At 43.2% G+C, this 17,055-nt stretch overlaps 1 protein-coding gene across 1 annotated transcript; it reads left to right on the top strand.

The window, feature by feature from the left end:
* The first annotated feature begins 7,098 nt into the window (after positions 1 to 7,098).
* upb1 (ureidopropionase, beta) lies at positions 7,099 to 16,738 on the top strand. The gene is made up of 10 exons (XM_054772817.1): positions 7,099 to 7,268; positions 8,567 to 8,738; positions 8,813 to 8,900; positions 8,963 to 9,057; positions 9,972 to 10,130; positions 10,209 to 10,378; positions 11,065 to 11,146; positions 11,347 to 11,389; positions 13,300 to 13,454; positions 16,335 to 16,738. The coding sequence occupies exons 1-10, from the start codon at positions 7,165 to 7,167 to the stop codon at positions 16,416 to 16,418; spliced, it is 1,152 nt and encodes a 383-aa protein (XP_054628792.1). The 5' UTR covers positions 7,099 to 7,164; the 3' UTR covers positions 16,419 to 16,738.
* The last annotated feature ends 317 nt before the right edge of the window (positions 16,739 to 17,055 follow it).

Here is a 17,055-nt window from a genome sequence, read left to right as displayed (position 1 = left end):
GATGGTCATGCGTAGAATTGCAACACAATTATTACAGAAAAATGACTTTTTAATGTATTTTTCGATCTCAAATACAAAATGGGATTACTCACCATTTGGTGCAATCTGAAATAATCATGATAAACCTTACATACATATATCAACTTATTAATTCTTATACAGTATGCACTAATACTAGTTTACATCAATGTTTCAATGACACACAAGCATTATAGCTTAGATTAACAAGGACTAATATACTTTTTTCCTCTTAATTCTACACACAACACACAACAACACCAAGGATATAGTCGGACGTTGGAAGGAATACTTTGAGGCCCTTCTCAATCCCACTGACATACCTTCCATAGAGGAAGCAGAGTAGCTGTGGACACGAACGCCGACAGTTCCATCACCGTGACTGAGGTACTGTATCTGTGGTAGTCAAAAAGCTAAAGCTTCGAGTGTGGATGAGTTTCGCCCTGAATTCCTTAAGGCTCTGGATGTTGAAGGACTGTCTTGGGTGACGTTTCTTCAAGATTGCGTGGAAGTCGAGAACAGTACCTCTGGATTGGCAGACCGGGTTGGTGTTCCCCCTTTTCAAGAAGGGTGACTGGAGGGTGTGTTCCAACTATAGGGGGATCAGACTCCTCAGCCTCCCTGGGAAAGTCTATTCCAGGGTGCTGGAGAGAAGGGTACAGCGGTTAGTCAAACCTCAGCTACAGGAGGTGCAATGTGCTTTTCGTCCCGATCACGGAACACGATCAGCTCTACACCCTTGCAAGGATACTGGAGTGTACATGGGAGTTTGCCCAACCAGTCTACATGTGCTTTGTGAATTTGGAAAAGGCATTTGACCGTGTCCCTCGCGGTGTCCTGTGGGGGGTGCTTTGGGAGTACGGGATTGGTGGTGCGCTACTACGTGCCATTCGGTCCCTGTACAATCGGAACAGGAGCCTGGTTCTCATTGCCAGCAGAAAGTCGAGCCTGTTCCTGGTGAACGTTGGCCTCCGCCAAGGCTGCCCTTTGTAAAAGTAACTTAAAGGTTGTATTTATGTCCATTTGCAATTGTTTTCTGCATGTAAAATAATTGTAAAACTATAATAACGTGTTTTGTGTTAACATTTTTGGCTTTCTGGAATGGATTAATTGGATTTACATGATTAAGGGGAAAAATAGATTTGGTTAACATCCGTTTCAACCAAGGTTCCATTGTTTTAATACATACTTCTGAAATGCATATATTATAAATATATATTTTTCATTTGATCTCTCGGTAACAATCAAATTCCATTTCCTGACCATTGTTTTGTTTAAATTACATAACATGCGCACAACAATTTGGTGTGGTTGTCATGTACGCATACACAGAGCCTGAGAACATCTATTCATGTGTCACACTTTGCCTGTCGCTCTGCTGCCGCCTGTCTGCCATTTGTCCGCAGTGCACCTCAGCCGGCGTGGGCGGAGACGCCGGAGCGCACCTGCGGGCAATCTGCAATCTGGACTCCTTTTAAGCAAGGCAGCAGCGTCTGATCATTGCCAGATTGTACTTCCTGACCTCCCGTTCCTTGCTGCCGCTCAGTCCGGCTCCACTACCTTTACCCTGCTTTCTGGTCCGTTACCTGTGCTTGTGCTTACCTGCTCTGTACTTCGTTAGTGTTTTCCTGTTGGTTTGCCTTCAGCGTTTTCTGTTGTTACTTCTAGTTTTTTCCTGACAGCCTTCTGCTGTCAGTGTTTTATGTTTGTTACCCTTGCTGGATTTTCCTTTGTTTGTACTTTACCTGTTTGGACACTTTTTGTTATTAAACTTTATTTTTGGATTTTGAAGTTGCCCTAGTCTTGCATTGGGATCCTATTTTTCCTGCTGTGGCATCCGCCACTCTTGACAGAACAATCTGGCCAAGATGGATCCCGCAGACATGGAGCACTTCCGCTCGGCCCTGGCGCATCAAGGCCAACTAGTCGGTGGTCACGAGAAGTCTCTCCAAGGCATCATAGAGGCCATATTGGTGCTATCCGCTGGCATGGATGCCCTAAACCAACGCCTTGCCAGTACCTCCTCTCACCCTCCACCAGAGGTCGGTACGTCCCCACACACCTTGGACACACCTAATGGCGCAGCTGCACACGCACCTGTGCCTCATCAGCCGCGTGAGCCAAATATTCCTCACCCTTCTCGCTTCTCTGGAGACTCGGACTCCTGCAACCAGTTCTTACACCAGTGTTCCCTCGTGTTTGACCAGCAACCCACCACGTACTCATCGGACCAATCTAAGGTAGCGTTCATAATGAGTTTACTCTCGGGTAGAGCCGCTACGTGGGCTATGGTTGCGAGCACGTCTATGCCTGCCATACGCACCTCCTTACCTATGTTCCTTGAAGAAATTAGATGTGTGTTTCATCACCCCATTCGGGGAATGGAAGCAGCTAGTCAGCTATTAGATATGAAGCAGAGAGGACGCCCAGTGGCGGACTTTTCAATTGACTTCCGAGTGCTTGCTGTAGAGAGTGGGTATCCCGATACCGTCCTTCGAAGTATTTTTCGCAAGGCACCCGATGCACACATCAAGGATGAGTTGGTGGCCAAGGACAACACTACTTCCCTCAACGGCCTTATTAACTTGGCTATTGAATTAGAGAATCGCATGAAGGAGAGGGTGAGAGAGTACGCCAAGGAGGGATACTACGGCAGGGTGTCGATCCCGACAAGGATACCATTTCCACCTCCGGAGGGACAGACGCTCGAACCAGGCATCGGGGACGCTGTGGCCGTGCTGCCAGAGGTTCCTATGCAACTTGGAGGACGACGCCTCGCCGCCGAGGAAAGAGCACGTCGTCGCAAGCTGGACCTGTGCCTCTACTGCGGTAATCCGGGGCATCGACTCCTCCAATGCCCCATTCGACCCCATCGTCACAGGGATCGACTCCTGGATCAGCAGCGGAGCCGAAGCCTAAATCCAGGAGCAACCAACCTGTTACGGAGGACAGTGCAGTCATGGGGAGCTGTGAGTATCTCCAGAACTCAGCCACTACAGCAGAGGAGGTTCCCTTCAAGAGACTTCTAATTAAGGGAGTAGTCATTAACAAGGGTAGAAGCATTGACATAGCCGCCCTTATTGACTCGGGCGCTGATGACTGTTTCTTGGACACAGCGTTTGTTCTCAAGAATAATATCAGTATGACTAAGTTGCCTGCTAGTAAAGAGGTCTGGTCTTTGGATAGGCGCTTCCTGGCGGCCATTACACACCAAACCGAACCGCTTATTCTCCATCTCTCAGGTAACCACTCCGAAACCATCCGTTTTTATGTCATGCCCTCCCAGTCCGCGCCACTAGTTTTGGGGCTAACCTGGCTTAAACTTCACAATCCACTCATAGATTGGAACAAGTTACACGTCTCCAGTTGGAGCCCCTTTTGTCATGCTAACTGCCTCCGTTCGGCTCGATCCGATGTTCCCTCTTCCAATTCTCCTGAGGAAGAGATAGATCTTACAGGAATTCCTAGCGATTACCACGACTTAAAGCAAGTGTTCAGCAAGGACCGTGCTCAAACACTTCCCCCTCATCGACCGTACGACTGTGCCATAGAATTACTGCCTAACGCCACCTTTCCGAGCGCCAAATTGTATAACATTTCCGCTCCAGAACAAAGAGCTCTCAAGGAATATATATCTTCTTCCCTAGCTGCCGGTCTTATTCGACCCTCTTCCTCACCACTTGGGGCGGGCTTCTTCTTTGTCGCCAAGAAGGACAAATCCCTTCGGCCCTGTATCGACTACCGGGGGCTCAATAGCATTACTGTCCGCAATAGCTACACCTTGCCACTCATGGATTCTGCCTTTTCCGCCTTACACTCAGCACGCATTTTTTCTAAATTAGATCTCCGCAACGCCTATCATCTGGTACGCATTAAGGATGGAGATGAGTGGAAGACTGCGTTTAACACACCGCTGGGGCACTTTGAATATCTGGTTATGCCTTTTGGGCTCACGAACGCCCCGGCGGTGTTCCAAAACCTCATTAATGACGTCCTCAGCGACATGATAAATCAATTCTGTTTTGTATCTCTAGATGACATACTTATCTTTTCCAGGAATCTTCAAGACCACATCACTCATGTCCGACTAGTTCTCCAGCGATTAATGGAAAATAGGCTCTACGTGAAGGCAGAGAAGTGCGACTTTCACGCCACTTCGGTGCCATTTCTGGGGTACATTGTGGAGAAGGGTCAACTGCGTGCCGATCCCGCCAAGATCCAGGCGGTGGTCGAGTGGCCTACTCCTAAATCAAGGAAGCACTTGCAGAGGTTCCTCGGGTTCGCCAACTTCTACAGGCGATTCATACGTAATTTCAGCAGCAAAGCAGGACCTCTGACTAGGCTTACATCACCAAAAATTCCGTTTGTATGGACCCCAGAGGCTAATTCTGCGTTTAACACACTCAAAACCTTGTTTACATCCGCTCCGGTTCTGGTACATCCTGATCCTAACTTACAATTTTCTGTTGAGGTTGACGCTTCTGATACGGGAGTGGGAGCCGTGCTGTCCCAGCGGTCCCCGGTCGACCAGAGACTGCATCCTTGCGCCTTCTTCTCGCGTCGCCTCACACAGGCGGAAGGGAACTACGACGTGGGCAACAGGGAGCTGTTGGCCATCGTTCTCGCGCTGCGGGAGTGGCGGCACTGGCTGGAGGGCGCAGTTCATCCGTTTATAGTTATCACCGACCACAAGAACTTGTCCTACATCAGAACCGCCCAGAGACTTAATGCCAGACAAGCCCGTTGGTCACTGTTCCTAACACGCTTCAATTTCTCCATCACCTACAGACCCGGATCACGCAATATTAAACCCGACGCCCTGTCCAGAGTCTTCAGTTCCACGGAGGAGGGAACAGCGCCGGAAACCATCATACCTGTGGCCCGGGTGTTAGGCGCGGTTCGGTGGGAGGTGGAGAGGAAGGTGTCGGAGGCAACTGAAGGGGAGGAGCCTCCAGAGGGTTGTCCGGCTGGCAAATTGTTTGTTCCAGAGACACTAAGATCGGACGTATTGCAGTGGGGTCATGCATCCAGAGTTACCTGTCACCCTGGAACCAGACGAACTCAGCTGGCATTGGCGCAGAGGTTTTGGTGGCCCTCCATGGCGGCGGATGTAAAGGAGTTCGTCGCGGCCTGCTCTGTCTGCGCCAGAAATAAGTCGTCCAATCGACCTCCGGCGGGCTTGTTACAACCTTTGCCCATCCCGACCCGTCCCTGGTCACATATAGCTATGGACTTCGTTACTGGACTACCCCCTTCCAGAGGAAACACCACAATCCTGAACATTGTTGACCGGTTTTCCAAGATGGTACATTTTATAGCATTACCTGGACTACCTACTTCACTGGACACAGCTCGACTCTTGGTGAGACATGTCTTCCGCATCCACGGCATTCCACTCAATATTGTCTCCGACAGAGGACCCCAATTCAAGGTGTGGAAGTCCTTCTGCAAGTTACTCGGGGCATCGGTGAGCCTATCATCCGGTCACCATCCACAGAACAACGGCCAGACAGAGCGGGCCAACCAGGACCTCGAGGCGGCCTTACGCTGCGTCTGCCACCGACACCCGTCATCCTGGTCCATCCACCTCCCCTGGGTGGAATACGCGCATAACACTCTTGTCAGCTCGGCCACAGGTATGTCACCCTTCAAAGTCGCTAATGGGTACCAGCCTCCTCTTTTTCCGTCTCAGGAGGCGGAAGTGTCGGTGCCATTGGTCCAAATCCACCTGCGCCGCGCCCGAAGAGTATGGCGAGAGACAGTAGCCGCGCTGAACCGCACGGCGGACCGTAATCGACGCCTGGCTGACCGCCACAGGATTCCGGCACCCGTCTACCAGGTCGGCCAGGAAGTCTGGTTGTCATCCAGGGACTTACCGTTGGCCGGAACCAGCCGGAAGCTGGCACCCAGATTTGTGGGACCGTACAAGATCGACTCCATCATCAGTCCCTCCTCTGTCAGACTCAAACTACCACCAGCACTCAAGGTACACCCGGTATTCCACGTCTCCTGCCTCAAGCCTGTGTCCTCCAGTCACCTGTGCCCCCCGGTCGAGTCGCCTCCTCCGCCGCGCCTGATCGATGGCCATCCAGCGTACACAGTGAAGGCCATCTTGGACTCCCGAAGGAGGGGCAGGGGATTCCAGTACCTGGTCGACTGGGAAGGTTACGGCCCTGAGGAGCGTTCTTGGGTGTCCCGCTCCCTTATCTTGGACCCGTCACTCATAAGCGACTTCCACCGTCTCCATCCTAACAAGCCAGGTAAGCCGCCAGGAGGCGTCTTATGAGGGGGGGACATACTGTCACACTTTGCCTGTCGCTCTGCTGCCGCCTGTCTGCCATTTGTCCGCAGTGCACCTCAGCCGGCGTGGGCGGAGACGCCGGAGCGCACCTGCGGGCAATCTGCAATCTGGACTCCTTTTAAGCAAGGCAGCAGCGTCTGATCATTGCCAGATTGTACTTCCTGACCTCCCGTTCCTTGCTGCCGCTCAGTCCGGCTCCACTACCTTTACCCTGCTTTCTGGTCCGTTACCTGTGCTTGTGCTTACCTGCTCTGTACTTCGTTAGTGTTTTCCTGTTGGTTTGCCTTCAGCGTTTTCTGTTGTTACTTCTAGTTTTTTCCTGACAGCCTTCTGCTGTCAGTGTTTTATGTTTGTTACCCTTGCTGGATTTTCCTTTGTTTGTACTTTACCTGTTTGGACACTTTTTGTTATTAAACTTTATTTTTGGATTTTGAAGTTGCCCTAGTCTTGCATTGGGATCCTATTTTTCCTGCTGTGGCATCCGCCACTCTTGACATTCATGGGCATTCTCAATAGAAAGTCTCAAATAACTAAATTATTGTCTGTCACACCAAATGTCAGTGTGAAGTCACTACTGAGCTACTCACATGTTTTATTTTATGCCACTCAAAACTATGTATGATTATTTTTAATGTAATTGAACTAAACAAAAGGGGGCTTGAATCATTTTTTGAGTGCATTTGATTAATTTCCAAGTTAATAACCAACTTCAGCAAACACGAGTGAGCAAGAGGTGTGTCGGTATGACGTGGAAGTACAAATGATAATCAGTGACAGGAGGAAAAATAAACAGTGGAAAAAAATTTGGCTGCACGGAACCTGCAAAACCTGAAGGATCTACGAAAATGTCTGCGTACGAGTTTGAATCGCTTGAGAAAACTCTGGACACTCACATCCCAGAAGCTGAACTGAAAGAGGTCAAACGCATCCTGTATGGCAAGGATACAAAGTGAGTTGAACTAATTTGCTGGTCTCTAAAAGAGGAGTGCACTTTGATCAGTTTGATCAGTGTGCTACAGAGTGGCCCTTTACCCTGTTTTAAGAGCCTGGCCAGACTTGTTTTGCACAAAGCAAAAATGAAACAATTATATAGTATATTAATGCAATAACAGCTAATGATTATCAACACATGAGTAACTGTCAAGAATAGGGTCATCATTATAGCATTGTCAAAATTTTGCCTTTTTGCTCAGTATGGTTCAACAATGAAAATGTATGCATGCTATAAAGGATTTGATCATACTATCTGCTACAACATGCTTTCAATGCCTAATGAAGTTATGGTAATTCATGCTGCATAAGGAGATTATCAGTCATAGAATTGCAATACAACTATGAGGGAAACTGACATTTCGAAGTGTTTTTGCATCTAGAATATACAGTGAGATTAGTCGCTACTTTATGCTTTTATACATTTATGCTTTTATGATTTATACTTTTTGCTTTATCTCAAATAATCCAGATAAGATTTACAATTTATCACTTTACTTAATTTATATACGTAATACAGTCATCCCTCGCCACTTTGTGGTTCAATTTTCGGGGCTTCACAATATCAGGGTTTTTCAAAACTATATTAATTCATAAATCATGCTGTGTCGTGGTTAAACACGAAGCAAATTTGAAGCAAATTTGAAGCAATTTGAAGCAAATTTGACATATTTTTTGCCCAAATTGATCATGTTTAAGCATAAAAATGGCTAAATTAACTAAAATATACACTAGTGATAAAAATTCTAAGACCATTTGAAAAATTGCAAGAATTTATATTTTGGACTGTTGGATCTTAAGGAGTAAGTAGCGCTTCAAAATGCAAACAGAAGAAATGGGAATGAGACAAAAACATTTTTAAGACCAAAGCCTTTAAAAGCCAATATTTTGGCAAAAATGTGGATTCAATGTCATTTTCTGTCATGTATTCACACTGTCATGATCTCTTGATGGCAAAGGCGAAAAAGCTTTCTCTCTTTGACTGTGGTCGGATTGTTAAATTGCGTAAGCAAGGCCTCTCACAGTGCGCCATTGCTGCGGAGGTTGTACGCAGTAAGACGGTCGTTTGAAACTTCTTCAAAGGTCCTGAGGGTTATGGAACAAAAAAGTAAAGCGGTAGACCCAAAAAAACATCACTAGCCCTGAGCCGGCGGATCTGACTGGCCCAATGGAGGGCCCCATGAGATGATTCTTGGCCCAAATAAAATAATGTTTATTTTCACAGATTATCATAGATAATTTATTTTCTGCATACAGGAAGTTGGACCTACCATCAAGTGCTGTTGAGGCTGCATGTGAGGGTGACTTTGAGCTGAAGGGCTACAGCTTTGAAGCGATACATGAGCAACTGAGGTCGCCAAGAAGGATCCGAGTGGGACTTATTCAGCACAGCATTGTTCTTCCCACAGATGCACTGATTCTGGACCAGGTTAGAGGGAAGATTGGAGGGAACTTCAATGAAATACAATTCCTGCTTGAAACACACTGACCATCTCCTTATAGGTCAATGCTATGCACAGCAGGGTTGGGGAAATTGTCCAAGTTGCAGCCATGTGTGGCGTGAACATTGTCTGCTTTCAGGAAATCTGGAGTAAGTGAGATTGTGATTTGGAACAAAACATGTCAGACTGACTTGCTTGTTGCTGTACACAGCCATGCCGTTTGCTTTCTGCACCCGGGAGAAACAACCGTGGACGGAATTTGCAGAGTCTGCTGAGAATGGAAATACTACACGCTTCTGCCAAGAGGTGACCAAACAGACATCTCACATAGAGTATACTATATATGGACAAATGTATTGCCATACACTCAATTAATCAATCAATCAGTTTACTAGACCCCTGTTATTCCATCTAAATCTTAATTGTTCCACTCACCAAGTTATTTTGGAGAATTCTGCACAAAGACGCTGAGCTCATCAAACACAACTAGAACAGACAGGCTGCCAGCAGGCCCTCCCTCAAGTCCAGTAACAGCGACCTCTGACCTAACAAATGTTCTTCCGAATGAGAAGGAAAAAATTTCCACAGACACACCAAAATCTTGTAGAAAGTTTTACCAGAAGAGTTACAGCTACAGTTTAGGGACTAAGTCCAAACTGTAATTCAGGGGCTTTCAAAGTGTAATATTGTGTTTTGGTGTTATGTTTTGCTAGTTTGGTGTAGCCACACCAGGATGCAAGGACACGGTGGCAGGTTGGATCAATACAGTATTTAATAAAACACAGAACAAAGAAGGCGTGATACAGCTGAGGCTAACATGTAATTTACCATGGGCGATTGAAACAGAAAAGAATAAGAACAGCAAACAGCAAAATAGCTAACGGAGATTCTTCGGGTGCATTGAACACACAGGTGACAATAGTCCAAAGACAACAAATTAACCGGCATCTTGCATAATTTACGGGTGTTTGTCACTACCTGGTGGACTAAAAGAGTAACTACAATTTTCAAAGGCATTTCTGTCACAATCACCAGCCAATGCCAGTCCAACTTGTACCCCACTTGAAGTGCTTGTCCTGGAGAAGTGCGCCTCACACTCTGAAAACCCCTGCTCTAGCCTAATGACCGGGTGTCCCATTATTTTTGTCCATGTGGCACTGTAATAAGATGTGCTATGATGCAGTGCAGAAGCATATTAACATTGTGATGATCTCATTCAGCTTGCCAAAAAATACAACATGGTAGTTATTTCTCCGATTCTGGAGCGGGACGAGATGCACGACACTGTGTGGAACACAGCAGTGGTGATATCAAACTCTGGGAATGTACTGGGAAAGAGCAGGAAGCACCACATTCCCAGAGTTGGAGACTTTAACGAGGTCAGCATGTACTGTCTGTTAGATTTTGTGATGCGTTGCAAACATGTACAAAAACTGTTGTTTTTTCTTTGCTCTCAGTCAACATATTACATGGAAGGTGACACGGGCCACACAGTGTTCCAGACACAATTTGGGAAGATAGCCATCAACATCTGCTATGGGCGCCACCACCCTCTCAACTGGTTCATGTACAGTATGAATGGAGCCGAGATCATCTTCAACCCTTCGGCTACTATTGGAGGCCTGAGGTGGGCACCAATGGGCAACTTTACTTTTGTTAAAGAACAATAAGATAATTACCAATACTTCCACTGTGGGAAAATCCAACACCATAAAAAAGACAAGGATTAGGGGATAAATCAAACATCCTTCAAGACCCTATAAATTCTGCTGGTCATTTTGCCTTTTTTACATTTTGTACATTTACAGTACAGTGTTCCCTCGTTTCGCGGGGGATAGGTTCCCAAAATAGCCCGCAATAAGTGAAATCTGCGAAGTAGCCAAGTATATTTCTGTACAATTATTATATATGTTTAAGGCTGGAGAGCTCCTCGCCACTTTGCTCATTTGATAGACACAATCCTCAATGCACCCTGTTAGTAGATCAGCTTTTTTATACACGCAAATACAGCTTTGATCTTGACTATAACACTTTATTCTTAAATGCAAATGATGACAGGTATGGGCTCGACCCTCCAATCCAACATCACTGACCGTAAACAAGTGTTCCTTCGAATAAATGGGGAGACAAATCCTTCAGATACACGGCAGCATCTTGTAGAAAATCTTTTCCAGAACAGTGGATGCTGTTATAACACCATTTGATTGCATAAATATTATGTGCTATAGTTCACAACCTCTGGAGCTAACTATAATGTGGTTAAAGTACTGCTATTATATGTTTTATGTTAGTAATGGTATGTTATTTCTGCAGTGAGCCCTTGTGGCCTATAGAGGCCAGGAATGCAGCCATCGCTAACCATTGTTTCACCTGTGCAATCAATCGAGTTGGTACGGTAAGTCACATTCACCCAAAAATCTGTGTTATCCACATATTGCCAAGGTTTTAACCCACCCAACAAGTTCATGATGAGAGAAAAAAATCATTACCAAGGTGATGCAACAAACTCACAAAACATCGCTATTATCACTATTGACAGTCTTGGTATTTTTTGTTAATTAGAATCAATAACAAAAATCCCTTTGTTTCATGCAGGAGCATTTTAAAAACGAGTATACATCTGGTGATGGAAAAAAAGGTAGGGCATTAAGAGTTTTTGAAAGATTTGACCCGATTCCAAGATTGAATTGAATGTATTGCTTACTCAGTGCTAAAACACCTCCCTGGGTTAATTTTAACTGTTTCTTAAGAGTTGTACAGTATCTACAGCAATATTCACACAGATTAGATACAGCAGAGCTACTCAACTGGTGGCCCGCGGGCCAAATATGGCCCATGAATGACATTAGAACAGCCAGCAATTTCTGTTCAGAACCTCCTAACATTTTTGCAGGACAACAGCAGAGCACTCTTGTACTATAGAGCAGTGATTCTCAACTGGTGGGTAGTTGCAGACTCATTTTCAGTGAGTCCTGGGTCTTAACCTTGGGCTTTTATTCTGAAGAGGATTTTTTGTGAGGTGGAGTGTCTTCTATTAATATTCCTGGAGGTGGTAACTACACTCTGCATTAGGCGTGTCATGAGACAGCTCATGAGACAAGACAATACACAAGATTGGGTCTACAAGAACAACCAGATTTTAACATTATTTTACTGTTTTACTGTACTACTGTACTTTTAAGTACAATGAAAAAATTGAAAAAATATATGACAATATATTGCAAGCTACTAATTTAATTTCGACTACGTTACACTCTTCTGCACTCTGTGTGTATGGTGCATGGAATGGTACAGGCCCTGCCTCCATTGTTCTATGAAACAACACGCCGAGGTCCTGAAACCAAAAAACAGAGTGAACCGTCTTCCTGCCTGTCTGCCTGTTTGTAGGAGGGAGAAAAGGAAACCATACACACATGCGCATGGCAATATATTGAAGCTGGCAAACTTATCGAGTTCATTTTCATTTATTGTCCATCCATCCATCCATTTTCTATGCCGCTTATCCTCATTAGGGGCGCTGGGGTATGCTGCAGCCTATCCCAGTACACCCTGGACTGGTCGCCAGCCAATCGCGGTTCATATATTGTGTGGTTAATTCATTTATTATAATCCTAGTGCCCATTTCTGAATGAGAAATCTTGTCATGTTTTAATCTTGCAAGATCTTTTAACACAAGATTTTGTGACACCCCTACTCTGTAGTGCTCTTTCAAATTAGGTTAGTAGTCTCCTGCCATTAAGATGTTGATGTGCCATCCTGTCTCTTGTTGAGTCCTAGAAAGTGTTTGCCTGTATGTATTTTATGCTTGTTATTCGGGCTGTAACTAACGATTACTTTCTTAGTGGGTGCATGTGAAGCTTGTTGTTTGAATTTATTGAGTAGTCGATTAGGCCCTAGACAGACCAAATGAATATGAACCAAAGACAAACAGTTAGTGGTCCGCAACATATCAGAAAAGAGGCAAAAATATCCATCACTGTTCTCCAAAGTCAAAGCTGATGTGCGTGAATATCTTGTTTTGCCTAAAACACAAAGATAATAGGTCCGCTTTCATGGATGACTAAGGAAATAAAAAAAAAAATACTGACGTTTAAGAGGCTGAAATCAGTGGATATTTATATTTTTAAATCAAACAACAATTAATCGAACACCAAAATAACTGTCGATTAAGTAGATAATCGATTAACCACCGTTAAAAACCCTTTAAAAACACTTCTTGTTAATATAATTTTGAGTATGTGGATAACAAGTGAAATGTTTATTTTGTGCTATCACACTGTTATTTTGCACTACCTCAAATTCAAACTACATTCTCTTCATCAAATATAAGATATCTGAGCTGAAAAATGTCAGCGATTTGGTGTTGCCGCTTGTCATCAAGGGGTTATGGTGGTTTCGGCAGCCAAACCAATTGAGAACCACTGCTATAGCGGATCTTTGATGAGCGTTTAGGTGTTTAGGTGGACTACCGGTGATGTATTGCTAGTAACTAACAACAACGTCATCATAAATAGGCTACAATGGTAACACATTTGCGAATGTCTTCAGCTCACCATGACCTTGGACACTTCTATGGATCCAGCTATGTGGCAGCTCCTGATGGCAGCCGCACCCCAGGACTCTCTCGGACCCGTGATGGACTATTGGTTGCAGAACTGGACCTCAACCTGAACCGTCAGATCAGTGACAAATGGACTTTTAAGGTAAATAAATTATAAGATGATTACTATTTATTCCTACTTGAACCCATAAACAATTTCTGCTTAAAGTAAAATGATGGGGGATATACCACAGACAATATGGAACACATTTCCAGTGTTTCCCACACATTCATTTATTTGTGGCCGCTTACCATAAATAGTGTTTTTCAGATTTGGCACTATCTGCTCGCCCTCACTCATGACACATTATAATGGGACTGTCTGTGTAGCTTGTTGTCACAACTATGGACAGTAGTCAGTATCATGCATTATAAGGCATCTCATAGATCAGCGCACACTTACAAGGAGTCCAGGAAACATGAATGAATTATGCAAATTAGATTATGTCATCTTTCCCCTCTTCACCTATCAGTTAGTGTCAAAGATGTGTGATGTTACATTTATGTCACATTGAGCCATGGTAAATGTACCTGTATTTGTTATTTGAAAATAACAAATGTACAGTGGAACCTTGGTTAGAGTCTATCCCGGTTAGCATGTTTTTTGGTTAATGTTGAAAAAGTATTCCAAAATTTTGCCTCGGTTTACGTACATTTTTCAGTTAGTGTACAATATCGCGCACATCTTGTCGCGTTCTCAATACATTGCGCGAGTCCAACTGTGTTCTTAATGTATTTTTTATCACATCATGCACCACTATCACACACTTTGAATTACGTACCTTGTGTATGAACTGTGCTCTTTAAATAAACTTGCCTTGCCGCGCCTTGCCTTATCACAAAACGTACTGTTATCATCCTTAGCTTGCTGAATGGCAACCAAAACCGGAAGTCAGCTATGTCGCCCGTCTAAGATGTCATCAGCGGTTGACTCTCAAAAATGCACAAAAACTGGCACACAGACTCAACACAGGCTGGACAGGACAGGGAAAAAAAATGCACAAAAACATTTTTATAGTTTTACATGCATAAAACAATTCTAAATGCATTTAAATGACCAGGGGTGTTTAAAACGATATTCAAACATGACAAGATTTCTCGTTCAGAAAAAAACTGTCTTGCGATAATACATTAATTAATTAATCACACAATAAATGAAAATTAACTGTATAATTTTGCTGTTCCCACACTGTTCCCACACACAATGTGGCAACGAGATCAACACTTTCCTCTCCAATGCTACCTTCCTGTTTTGTCATGAGTTATGTCTTGTCTTAAACAGTATTCACCTTCCTTATCAAAATACAGGCACTTGCAAGTTTATTTAGCTCCATTTTGGGTTATTGAAGTGAGAAACGCTATTGAATTCAAGGAATAACTCATAGCAAAACAAGAAGGTGGTTTTGAAGAGGAAGTGTTGATCTCGTTGCCACATTGTGTGTGGGAACAGTCACGTCTTGAATGAAGATAAACTAATGTTAAATGTTCATTTATCCCTTTAATTCATCATTTATATGTATTTACGTGCATTTTTAATTGTTTTCTGCATGTAAAGCTATAATTGTAAAACTGTAAAAAAAAGTGTTTTGTTTTGACACTTTTGGATTTATTGGATTAACATAATTCCTTATGTAAAAAATTATTAGGTTAGCGTCGGTTTCGGTTACTGTCTGACCTTCTGGAACGAATTAATGACGCTGACCAATGTTGCACTGTACTTTGACTTGAACAAAAGAACATACATTAATTCACAACAATTGAAATGTATTGAGTGCCTTATTAGCATTTGTGACAAACAGTATATCACGTCAGGTTTTTCCTAGCAATTTTGAGGCTATAAGCCTGATAGTGACATTTTCCTAGCTTGTTTACATGAATTCATTCAAAAAAAAATATAGCAATAACAGTTGAGATGTAATGTTTGACACCCTATTAAATCATTACAATTGTTAAATGGCATAAGCTTTGGAAAATTAGCTAGCTTACCTGACACGCAGCCATTTTGGGAAGCTATACATGAGTGTCACATGAAACATATGGAATCACAGGAGTGCCAAAATTGAAAGGGAATACGTGTGGAAATACAAAGAGAATCAATAATAAAAAATATGCAAATGTAGTCATATTCTTTTACCATTTTGTTATTGTTTTTTCTTTATTGTCTTTGTTTTTTCCAAGATGTCGTTGTTTTTCCTGTTTTGTATTAGTCTTGTCCACTTCTTTTTGTCATTGCATCTAGTAATGACAAAGACAAAAGAATGATTTCTGTATTTTCTTTGTTTTTTACATTTTGGCGTCGCTTTTCCATTTGTGTTTTTTCATTTAGCAATGGCAAATGAAATAGCATGCAAATGCGAAAGAATGCCAGGATGATGACTACTCCATACGTGATTACACGATTTCTGCTCGCAGTAGTTCTGGAAACTCGGGAGCCCGGGAAAAACGTCACGGACAGAAAGTAGACGCAAATACACGTTTATCAAAAGTAAACGGGGGAAATTTAAATAGGGTGGACGTGGACGAATTGAGAAGAGGTGTTCAACGAGAATTATGAGCAATTACTCGGTTGGTGGAAGATGTCATGGAAAGTTTTTATTAAAAAGTCTTTAAAAAAGTCTTTTAAGGCTATATCTGCGTTGATGAATGCAGATATGGATGAAGCTGTGTGGCGCAATCTTGAGGAGGTAAATGCCTTATCTTATCTTATTTAAATTTCCCCCCTATATCACTGTAGTTGTAGTACACTGCTGATGGGGATGTTAAGATCATGACAAAAATTCGAACTAGCCCACATTTAACGTCATTTAAGGTGGTCTTGTGGGTTAAATAGGATTTTTTTTCGCCCATATAAGATGGCTTTATAGCACAGTAATTGCGGGTTTGAAGCTCATTTTGAAGCTCAAATGCCTCTGAGGTAAAAACAACAGGGTGATTTGAAATGCTATGTAATATAATGTACTGTATATTGTGTTTTTGTGTGTAGATGACTGGGCGCTACTCTGAGTATGCAGAGGAACTCACCAAGGCTGTGCGACATGACTACAAGCCCAAAATAGTCAAGGAATAGCCCACATATCCCCTGTGCACGCATATAAACCTCCACAGTATGAAACACTTTTTATTCAAGTTATACTGTTAATGAGGTTGCAAGTGGTTTAATGTCATTAAACAATACACACGACTTGTGTGTTATTTGAAAGCATCAGTATATATATTGACAAGCTTAAGATGAAATGTTTCATTTAAACATTATATAATCACATGTGAAACGTGTAGTGCAAGAACTCAATACCGGAATGACAAAAATAAAAACATTGTTCTGAACATAACATTTAGGCACACTTTTGTCTGACCTTTGTTCTGCCCTTAATTTTTCCATGACAATAGACACCTTTATTAAAAAAAAAACAACAAAAAACAATTAAACAGATGTCTATGATCAAGCATGTTCTTCTTTTGGCAGCTTTTGCTTTGGAATAATTCATTGAAGCCAATTTCCCTGCGATCGGCTTATGTTCCACACACTCACAGGACAATTAATTAGTTACACATGCACAATCTAATGATGAGAAGTGCTGCATCGGAAATTCTGCCAATTCAATGTCAAGCACAATGCTCTGTTTATTTTATTTTTACCCTCTCATGTAGACAAAATACTGGAAACAAGAATGCAGTGCAGCTGTAAAATACACACACCATAATAA

This window comes from Dunckerocampus dactyliophorus, chromosome 4 (assembly GCF_027744805.1).
Source record: "Dunckerocampus dactyliophorus isolate RoL2022-P2 chromosome 4, RoL_Ddac_1.1, whole genome shotgun sequence".
NCBI classification, from domain to species: domain Eukaryota; kingdom Metazoa; phylum Chordata; class Actinopteri; order Syngnathiformes; family Syngnathidae; genus Dunckerocampus; species Dunckerocampus dactyliophorus.
This window is presented reverse-complemented; position numbering and strand designations above follow the sequence as displayed.